We start from the raw sequence: 11,103 nt of genomic DNA, 5'->3' as shown, positions 1-11,103 counted from the left end.
GGTTCGTGTTAATTCATAAAGACTGTCTGAACCAAAGGCAGATCATCTCTTGCTGTCATTTCTGTGAACTGAAAAAATAAAACTCTTTCACAGAAAAATAAATACATTGGAATCTGATCACAGTTCCCGCGCCGCTTTGGGGCGGAATTATGCGCAAGGCTTGATCGCGGCTGAACGAATGCTCTCACTACTTGCCTTATGCTCCTTAAGAATAACATTTCGCTGGGGGGGGGGGTGGATTGCACTTAAAAAAAACAGAGATTTCAGTAAGTGGTTGATATTTCATCTGTGCCCATTCCAAAGGGATGAACAGGGATTCAATGTCACAGGGGCAGGAAGATGTCGAAGTGCCCCCATGTTATATGTGGCTTATTTCTTAAGACGGGTAATAACAAGATACGTCAAACATTGAAATAAGCAGTTGCTGCCAACTCTACAATACTCAGATCAGCCCGAATGCATTCATAACGCGTGAGTCAGTGTCAGTACAATACGCTCCGTCGCCAGTAGTAAACGGTGCAATTGCGTCTCCTTAAGAGACTGGGAACATCGCAATAAGTAGCTTCTCAGGTTAACCCGTGTGTGCGTGTGTTCAGAATAGCAGATGGATGAATACCTTCCAGCATTCCCCCACCCCCGCCGCTCTTTAAGTAGTCACACCTAATAGAAATAGACTATTAAAAAAAATAAAACACAGGAAGAATTATTAGACGGCATTCGCCTCGCACGCCGCTGGGGCGAGAGAGTCCACCTTAACTTTCAGAATACAACGGCGATTAATGTAAAGTTAGCAGTCAATTGAAAGCGGTGTTTGTGGTCAGACCCGAAACCCATTTTCTTAATGGAGCTTGCAACAAAGTTTCCAGTAAACGCAAAATAAAAATAAGGCATTTATTCCACATCTCCCCCTCCCTTTCCAAAAATGAATGTTTTGAAATACAAAGAGTGTTGATGCAAACATATCTTTGCATCAGGTCCCGCCTGTGTTTGTTGTGCGAGAGCGAGTGAGCGAGAGGGAGAGAGAGAGAGAGAGAGAGAGAGAGAGAGAGAGAGAGAGAGAGAGAGAGAGAGAGAGAGAGAGTGAGTGAGTGTGAGTGAGAGAGAGAGGGAGAGCGTGTGTGCGTGAGAGAGAGAGAGAGAAAGAGAGAGACTGTGTGTTAATGTGTGTGGGAGATTGTATGTGAGAAGGAGAAAGATTTTGTGTGTGTGTGAGAAAGAGAGAGAGTGTCTGTGTGTGTGTGTGGGAGAGAGAGATGGAGATGGAGAGAGAGAGAGAGAGAGAGAGAGAGATGGAGATGGAGAGAGAGACGATTGAGTGAGTGAGTGAATGAGAGGCTCGCTGTCTACAGTGTGATGCCTCTGCCAGTAGTAGCCCTCATTGAGCTGGCGGCCAATTCACCGCCTTGACGTTCAAGTTCGCGGGCGCGTCACGTCCGCACTTGAACTTGAATGTGTGTGTGTGTGTGTGTGTGTGTGTGTGTGTGTGTGTGTGTGTGTGTGTGTGTTTGCTGCTGTAATGTGTATGTGTGTGTAATGTGTGTGTGGTAGCAGCTCCCTCCCTCCCTCTCTCCCTCTCTCTCACTCTCTCTCTCACTCTCTCTCACTCTCTCTCTCTCTCTCTCTCTCTCTCTCTCTCTCTCTCTCTCTCTCTTTCTGACGGCTATCCCACAATCCATCTCCATCCGCCATCTTTGCATTATTTCCAATTTATTTTCTGTCAGGGGCTGTGATGAAGATATTTTTCTCTGGAGTCGCCGTCTTTCCGCTCCAGATGTGACCGACTATGTCTCGCCGCAAGCAAGGCAACCCTCAGCATTTAAGTAAAAGGGAATTTTCGCGTAAGTAACAAAAAACCCCACATAGACGAAAGAAATCTACCTCATTGCAAAATAAAATAGATTTATTTTAATAATATGCATATATTTAAATAATATTTCAGCCTGTAGATATTGTTATTTGGGGTTGCTTTTCTTTTAAAGGGAAATTTAAGGTGCAGTTGCACACTTTGCCTCTAATAGTCAGGATGACAACAAAACATTCAGAGTTTTAATTCTGCAGAGTTAGTTTTTAAATCGATTTGAAGGAAATTAATTGCGCTTTAATATATTTCAGAAAGATTTTTTAGAAATATGTAATCTTTTTATGCCTTCGGAGCTTTGTATGCGGATCTTTGTGTGTAGCAACTGGATGTCGCTTTGCAATTTTTGTTTTTAGTTACAATTTTTCCTTCTCCCCCGTGTTTTTATAATTTGTAATTTTGCTGAAAACAACCCCCTCCAAAAAAAAAGTTTGTGCAATTGAGAGTTGGAGCTATCCTTTTTGCATGGATCGTTGTGCGGGTGCCCGCTTTTCCGTTGTACTGTTTATTTTTGTAGCTTTTTTTTTGGGAGGGTGTTTTAAAAAAAAAGAAAATGTTTGAAAACTTGCAAGTGGCGCGTGAGCGGGGCTGCCCAGCGCGAGACAGTGGATGGAACGCGGCGATCGCAACGTTCGAAACGTGGCCAAATAAGGAGAAAGTCGGAATATTTATGATTTTTATTCTGCTAAAATTTAAATAAATATATTCTTCTCCCTCCCCGAAAAAGAAATAGCATAAATCCACTTCGCTGCGGAGGCAGCCGGCGAGGTAACCCCTCCAAACAAGCGATCTGTTTCTTATTGTTAGCCTGAAATTCTGGAGATTATGATTTTCCTCTCCCAAAAATAATTGCGATTGCATTTCTTCTTTCCAACCAAAAATGTTTCTTATTTTTGCTGCTGGTTGTATGCGTCTCCGTGCTGAGGTTGGAATCTCATTTATTTTTTTGTTGAGGATCGGTTGCATTTTTTTTGCAAACTGGATAAAGGTAAATGTATTTAGATACGATTGGAGAATGTTTCTTGTTTGTAGATATTAAAAATGCTTGAATGGAAGCACTGTTTAAATAGGGGATAAATCCAAGACGTTCTGCTATTTATTGTGTGCATTTTTCACTAAAAGAATATAGAATAGTCGCTCTTGCTGTACGCTTCCGTCTTTATGCTGTTATAAAGCGCAGACTTCTTATTTGAGAGCTCAGTAACTCGCTGTAAAGGTAGACGAGTCTGAGGCTTTGCAATTCTTAATTTTCTTTTGACAGCGCGATGTTTTGCTGGGGAGGGGGAGATAGAGAGGAAAATTAGGAATTTGTCCCTCGAAAACGATTCCGGCCCTATTCAGCGAATGCATTTCAGCGATAAATAAACGATTTGGAAATCGGAAGCCACGTTTTCCCCGCTCTAAGTTTCATTTATTTAAATGCACATTTGTGGGATTAGCTATTTCTCTACCCCCCTCCCCCCCCCCCGCCCAAACTTGCTCTTCCCTCGTTGTCAATGCCGAGCTCGGGAATACCAGAAGGAATCTGGCGCTCTCCCTCCTTTTCCAATACCTTTCGCCCGTGACAGAGATTTGCAGTACCCCGCCGCTGTAGTTTGAGCCCATTTGCTTAGTGTATTCGCGACCTGCAACTTGCATCGGTGCTTCTGAGCACCGCGGACCCCGAGCACTGTGATTCGTGCGGAGTGCAGTGCAAAGGGTGCTTTACCGATTGAATCTTTCCCTTTTCACCCTGCCGCTTTGTCGGAGACTCTGAGTGCAGTGTGTGTGCTTCGGGGAGGGTGGGGTTGGGGGGGGGTGTTGAAGAATTGGAAATATTTTAAATACGGGTTCCAGTGTGCAAGGTGTGCGTTTTTTGCACGAGTTTATACTTTGCAATAGAAACGTTTTTTTTAATGAATACAACGTGAAAGCATCCTGCGCGCGGTCTGGCGGGGAAGGTTACTGAACGGCTGCGGAGATGGAGCATTAGACATTGAACTTGGGCTTGCACCAGGTCTGAGCTGGACTCCTGCCTGTCTTTGTTTTTGCATAAAGAGCTGGGGGGTTGGGGCACAGAGTGTGCGCGTTAGCAAGTCTAAAATTTCCATTTTTAAAAATAACAACAATCGGGGGCCTTCGCCCACAATTTATGATGCATCCCTTTTTTTTGCCGAAACAAATCCTAAACAGAACAGGATGATCAAGATTTTCGATCTTAGGTCGGGTTTTAGACAGTTGCAATTCTATCTATTAAACTTTGTCCAGGGCTCTAACTTAAAGCGCGTGTCCCGCGCTGGGGATCGGCAGCGATGCGCGGCTACCGCTAAGGGGCGCTCCAAGTCAACTCATCACTGTGTTAAAGCTCCTTCTGATCCATTGACCAGGGCTGTTACCTGTCTTACCATCAGACATAAATAATGCACCCTCTACATCTATACTACACTCCGTCGTTGGATTTATTTTCAATGCAACATACTCTTTTCATATTTTTATTCAGAAAAAGACTACCTGTTTTTGCATTTTGCCTGCTGTTAGCATACAGCAGCAACCTCTGAAACATAATGCTAGTTCTGTTAAACCAAAACACTCTCTTCAGAGGAACTTGGCTCATTCCAGACAGAGGTTATAATTAAAATAATGGATTGAAACGTTCCCAAGAAATATGTTGGTATTGTTTTTATTCTTATTTGAATTAATTTCAAAGGTTTTCAGCACCTGATAATGAATATGGAAGAGTGTAACTGTCATTCTGTTTGAAAAAAAGATCTCTGTGTGTGGTGGGCAGAGAAATATTTGTCGTATTTACAGAGATACTTTGTGTTGCTTCACTGATGTGGTTTTGTTTTTAATTGTACATTATCTGTGCGAGGGAGAAATCTTTTGACGGTGGTAAAAATGTGAATTTCTCTTCAGCGCTGGTGAGGAATTAAGGCAGGAAGGGATTGTGTTCTTGTTTGGCTGGCTCCAGAGAGGATCAGATCCCAGGCCAGCGATGAGTAGGGAGCAATCAGGGTGCCCTTCCACATCTCAGCCTTCCGTCACTGGTTTTCGTGCTTATAAAACCCAGAATATAACAAAAAGTGCCTTAAGCAAGTTATTTAGAAATAAATTAATGCAGAGAGGATACACTTCAGCAGTTGTATACACGTCAATGAGTAGGTTAGATGAATATCATCATTTTCTTCCAAAAGTGACAGCAGATGTGGGAATTGATTAATGATGGAACAGCCACCAAGAGTATATTTGCCATTTTTTTGAGTCTTCTGATATTAAATATCATAGATTTTATTTTGCGTATGAAATGCAGAATATTTTTATTGAGCTGGTGTCACTACTGTGCGTTGTAGTGTGCATATGTAAAATATATGTCACTGGCCTAGATTTATACAAAGGCTTCCCCCCCCCACACACACACAGACGTGTTATTTAGCAGAAAATAAATACGACTTCTCGGGTCTCACAAATCTGTTTGTAGCTGCCGTTCTGTTGGAGGCTTTTGGTGCCGATTAATAAGCCTTGAAAGATCTGTTTAAGTCCTTTCAAGTGACGGAGAAACGAAATTGTACCCGTAAAATAATGAGGCTTCCTGTAATTCGGTGACAGCGCAAGTTGTTGAACTTTGAGGGAGTGTCTGTGCAGAGCAGTACAACGTTATACTCTTGTCGCTACAGTGGCTGGGGAGGCAGATGAATCAGAATATTCCTCGTCATGCTTTTGTTTCCCAATCTCGCGCTTTTCCTCCATTTCTCCCTATCGTTCTCACTCTCTCTTTTCTGCTCCTCCCATCCCCCCCCCCACACCCCTGTTGTACCCTGTTCATGTAGGAACGTGCTTGTACATATTTTGTCACAAACACAACCTAATAAAATTATTTATTATTAAAACCTGCTGATGGTTAGGAAGTAGAAGCAGTTCCACGAAAGGGTCTTGCACGCCAGCACTTGTGACGCTTTCCCTGTTAAAAATGGCATCCTTTGCCCTCTTATGTGGAATTGAGAGAATCTTAGACTGGATCGATATTTCGGCAGCCGTCCCCTCCTCTGCACTTGAGGAGTTACAGCCTGTTGGCTGTCTGTGAATCTACACATAGTCCTGAAGCAAATTGGGGAGGGTAGTGATGTACATGCCTGACCTCCCCCTCCTACCTGCTTCCCCTCCCAAAGAATAATTGCCCAGCCAATCATCACGGGCTGTGTAAATTAACAAACAAGAGGAGTGAACCCAAATTGGGGCATAAAATGACACTGAATTAGGCAGGAAGCTGGGGCGGCATATTATCCAGATTTATGATTATTCAGCGACATTGTTCGAGATCAGGCCTTTGCACTTCAGGCTTTGTTTGTGGCGGATTTCCGCTGAAGCATAGATCATCCAGCAATAAGAAAAATATCTGCACAACCCTTCACTCAGATTGCCGACTGTAAAGTGCAGATAAAGGCAAGGAAAAGGGGACGCCTCCTGCCTTGTGCCTCTCCCAGCCTAGCAGTCCCGCAGGATTTCAAATAAAATACATATATTTTTAAATCTTCTGTTTGGCTGGGATGTATCAGCAGCTGATGTGGTGGTTGTGCCAATTTTTTGGCGTAATCGAAAATAATTTATCTATGCAAATGCATAAAGCATATTTTCTTTATATTACACATTCATAGTGATACACACTAGTAAAAATTCTTTATTAAGTCTGGGTTATATCTATATAAACATATGTTACATTAGAATAGTTTTCCCCACATAGATTCAAAATTGCTATGCCTCATCTGCACAGGCAGAAATATAATCTGCTTGTGACATTCAAATAAATTTATTGTTTAATAGAATTGCATTCTTTCATAAATGAAGAGAGATACACAAACTACATTAACAGTATAGTATGCAACATGTGTGAATATTATAATTATTTATAATAATTATGGGTTATATCATTGGGTTTTATGTTTTCCTATTATGTTAATGGGCCGAGTTGTGAGGTGACTTTATCTAAAAGATGGCTCTCCTTTCTTCCCCATTCTCTCTGTCTGGTCCCACACGAAACAGAGGCTAACCATGTGGAGGCAGCAAGCACAGACGAGGAGGATGCGTCCATGGCAGGCCCCGCTGGCGGAGACCACGACCTGCTGACCTGCGGCCAGTGCCAGGCTCACTTCCCGCTGGCCGACATCCTCATCTTCATCGAGCACAAGAGGAAGCAGTGCAGCGCGGCGGCCGGCTGCTTTGACAAGGCAGTGGATAAACGCAGTCCCTCGCCTCCTCACCCGGAGCCCAGGAGGGTGTCTGAACCCGTCGAGATTGGCATCCAAGTCACCCCAGAGGAAGATGACCGGCTGCTAACGCCCACGAAAGGAATTTGCCCCAAGCAGGAAAACCTTGCAGGAGGTAGTGTGTCAAATACCCCTCAGTGAGCTGATAATTGGCCTCTTTCCTTATGTGTGTGTGTGAGCGTGCGTGTGTGTGTGCGTGTGTGTGTGTGTGTGTGTGTGTGTATGTGTGTGTGTGCGCGCATGCGTGCTGTTGTACTCTGTGATGTGAGTGCAGCCACAACAATACCACGTCACTGTTGAGAGATCAAGTCAGAGTTTGGTTAAAAGTTTCCCTAAGGTTTTCTTCAAACTACCACCTTGTGAGTGATCCACTCTCGATATAACATGGAGGGGTGGTAGAGGTTAAAAAGCACCTGTGCACAAACTGCTCTGGGACTCTCCCATCGTTACTGTGTGTAGCACACGACACCTCTACGTACACATCCTAGCTTGCGCGCACACGCACGCATTTTCTCCACAAATTGGGCAACCTGCCCTCCCGATACCTTTGTGTGCTTTTATTATAAGCATTACTGTTTTAGTTATGATTCCACACTGTTGCTCCAGAAAGTGTCTGGGAGGTATTGACCCTGCTGACTATAATGTTAAGAAAAGAGGTTGCTTTAATCATGAATAGTGCTGATATTTTACTGTCTTGTTTTGGAAACGGTGTTCTGGAATATTGTGCAAGATACCTGCTTTAATTGTGTTGGCTAGTTTTATGTCTTTGGAGGAAAATCACCTTCCTCTTGTCACCCTGACTCGGTGAAGAGTAGGAACTGATTTTTGTTGAAGGGTAACGATCTCATTTTGTGCCTGGATTCTACAAGGGACTTTGTTCCCTGATTTCTAGAAAGGAGTCCTTTACCTTTTGCCCAGGAAGTCAGTTTTGCCTAACCCAGAAGGAAGACTTACCTTTATTCAACAAAAGAACCCACGCAGGCAAAATGAAAGTTAAGGGCGGAGGCAGCGTGGTTTGGATTTCCTTGTTGACGTTGTTTATAGGGGCTGATTTTTATAGTGCACATGTGTGTGTGTGTTTTAATTCACTGCTTATTCGTGTAGGGGTTGCTGAGCTGTCTAAACAAATACTAAGTTGTGTAATGGGTTGAATGAAATCATGTCTGCATTAAAAACAATGCTCTTCCAAGATTGGAGTTTGGATGAACCGAGGAAGCCGAATGTGGACATTCTGGCAGTTTTCCCTGTAGTGGTATCCTGACCTGCTATTCCCTCGTGATGACTGGGTGCAAATCTCAGAACCCCTTTCTCCCCCGCAGACTTCACCAGAGGGTCTCTTGCGGTTCAGGTCGATGGCTCCGCATCATTTACCCGAGGGTATTCCGAGTCTGAATGCTTGGCTTGTACCTGTCCCAGCAGGCGTACTGATAGCATCTGAGAAGCGTATTCTTTAAATTGTCCCATGACGGCGAGTGAGATTTGGGAGAGTTGCTGGCTTCATGTTGTTGGGTTGTTTGATCAGCATCTGGCACTTCCTCAGAGTTTCTGTGGGTGTATCTGTGTTTATCTGTGCATGTGTGCGTGTGTATGTATGTGCATATGCTTGCACGCACACCTATCCGTGTGCATGAAATCAGGGTTTGTATATTTTCTGTCCGGTGTGCAGCTTAACCGTAAATCTCCAGAATAAGCGTTTGCAGTGCATTTCTGTAATCTCTTAATGTAATTTTAAAAAACATTATTGCTGACGCTGGCGTTCTTTTGGAATCAGAATCAGTTTTAATATCATTGGTGTGTGTCATAAAAACGAAGTAAACATAGTGGATTTCCATTAATGGGACACATCAGGGACCAGTGCATTTTGACCCAATTAAGCGGCTACCCTAATTAGCTGATGTTTCATGGAAATAGTTAAAAGGTATATATAGGGCAACCTGAAAAACAAATGATGAGAACAAATTAGAACATTACTAATACTGTTGCAGGGCCATAAAACTGTATTAGTTCCTAATATTTATCGACGGAGAAATTCATCCACTTTGCGTTCTTTTGACTGTAAATGAACAAAATCAGTGCAAACACCCAGTGCAGAGGATTGACTTCATACAGTGCTCTTGGTGATTTCATCCTCCAAATCTTCATTTTCGTTCAAGATGATTATTCATACCTTAAAATTCTTCATAGTTCTTAACTTGTTGAAGTAGTGAAATCGTTTCATTTTCACTCCCAGACGTTTCTGACATCTCCAAGCCTGAATGCTTGAAACCGCAGTGAGCAGAACAGCTCCAAATTGTCTTTCTGTTAGTTTCTCACTATCGATGACAGAAATCACTGCTTTTTTACGCACAGGCGCATGCAACTGTCGTCATTTAAAACTGTTTGCTCTAAGCATGGTGTTGGCATCTAATGGCCACACAAGTGTGCGTGACTGACACTAGTTAGAACCCGTTCAGCAACAGTCTCCTGCCCCGTTTAAGTGGCATAGTGTTTCAAATAAACAAAGGATACCCCGGCAATTCTCTTGGATTTGTTTTTGTTCGTAAAGAGTTGTCCCAAGAATTCAGAAAGTCGTTTTAAGAAGAGAGAGAGAGAGAGAGCAAAAATGAATTAACCAATGACCCAATTAACCGGAATCCATTGTATATAAAGTTTAAACAAGTAATGCAAAAAGAGAGAAAAAATAGTGAAGTAATGTACATGGTTCATTGTTTTTATAAATAGGTTTAAAAGCTTTAGTATTAAGAGAACTGTTTTATTTTAGCATTTAAAAATTTTCAGGATGTAAATCACTTGGAAGAAAATGTTGAAGAATTCAGTTTTGTTTCGGTGATTGTCCATGTGGTGAAATGGCTTTTGAACCTGTGAATTTGCATGTAGAGAAATGGATTTTGAGGTGATGTTGAGAGAGGTGGAGGTGGAGGATTATTGTATTTCATTGTTTATTGGTTTTGATCGGTAGTCGGCCGTGTGAAGGAAGGCAGCAGCTGTTTTCATCCCACCGGTCCGCCCCGGTGTCCCGACAGTCTGCTGGCACTTTGAGGTGTGCTTTGTGGATGTGCCTCAGGTAGAGTGAGGATTTCGACTCCCACAGCACCCACGTTCTCTCCCCCCCCCAACACACAGACTCCAACATTCTTTCTTTGCATTCCTCTCTCCACCCACAGTCCAGCCTGCAACCCTGTCTCCCGTATATTCACTTCCTTTCTTGTTCTTGCACCTTCCCCCTCCCATGTACCCTCACTCCCTCTTATTTCAACACACTGTCCTTCGCAGGTGTCTTCTTCCTCTCTCTTGCTATCTCTCCCCTTTCTTTCCTGTCTTTCTCTCCTCCATCCCTCTCCCTCCCTACCCCGTCTCCCTCCCCTCCCTCTCCCCCCTTTTGCTTTCTCTTCCCCCTCTCAATCTCTCTCCCTTTCTCTCTTCCACCTTTCTCCCTCTCTTTCTCCCCTTCCTCCCTTCTCTCTTTCCCCCTCTCTCCCCTCGCTCCAACGTTCCACCGAGCCAAATCCCAAATGTTGGTAAAGCCTTGCGTTGAAAACTTCGAACTGGTACTGTTTTGTTTGTAGTGAGGTGGAGGAAAATATTTCAGCAGAGCGGTGGAAGTGTGCTGGTGTCATATTGTTTGCACTGCTGCCCCGGTGCCTGCCTCCACCGGGTGCCCTCGGCTGCCCGTTTACAGATTCTTCGCCGAGATCTCCAGCGTCCCTGGTGTGTGCTCTCTGCACTGATCCCCAACCCGCTCCTGTCCTGTGCACACAAACACGGACACGTCCTCAAAACACTTCCACAAACGCGCGCACACACACCAACGCGCGTTTTCTTGCAGGCAGTTACAGGAGAAATAAAAGGAATGCAATAGATTTAATGAAAATCTATACAGAAACAAAGACTGACAAACAGCAATGTGCAAAAGACGACAAATTGTGCAGCCTCGCTGAAGCCGGTCGGGAGCCCGTGGCTGAGGCTTTCTCCCAAGTCTGATGTGTGTTACTCATCTTTGCAATT

The 11,103-nt window shown here is 43.7% G+C and overlaps 1 protein-coding gene across 3 annotated transcripts in view; it reads left to right on the top strand.

Moving 5' to 3' along the window:
• The first annotated feature begins 1,070 nt into the window (after nucleotides 1–1,070).
• The window catches only part of bcl11ba (BCL11 transcription factor B a), a 191,912-nt gene continuing 181,879 nt past the window's right edge, over nucleotides 1,071–11,103 (top strand). For 2 of the 3 annotated variants that reach the window (XM_063043649.1, XM_063043639.1), the window contains exons 1-2: nucleotides 1,071–1,838; nucleotides 6,875–7,213. In XM_063043649.1, coding sequence (XP_062899719.1) covers nucleotides 1,784–1,838; nucleotides 6,875–7,213 — 394 coding nt within the window. In that variant the 5' untranslated portion in view covers nucleotides 1,071–1,783. The remainder of the gene's footprint in view (nucleotides 1,839–6,874; nucleotides 7,214–11,103) is intronic. The other variant, XM_063043656.1, reaches the window with a different exon arrangement.

The sequence above is a fragment of the Mobula hypostoma genome, chromosome 1 (genome assembly GCF_963921235.1).
Source record: "Mobula hypostoma chromosome 1, sMobHyp1.1, whole genome shotgun sequence".
NCBI classification, from domain to species: domain Eukaryota; kingdom Metazoa; phylum Chordata; class Chondrichthyes; order Myliobatiformes; family Myliobatidae; genus Mobula; species Mobula hypostoma.
This window is presented reverse-complemented; position numbering and strand designations above follow the sequence as displayed.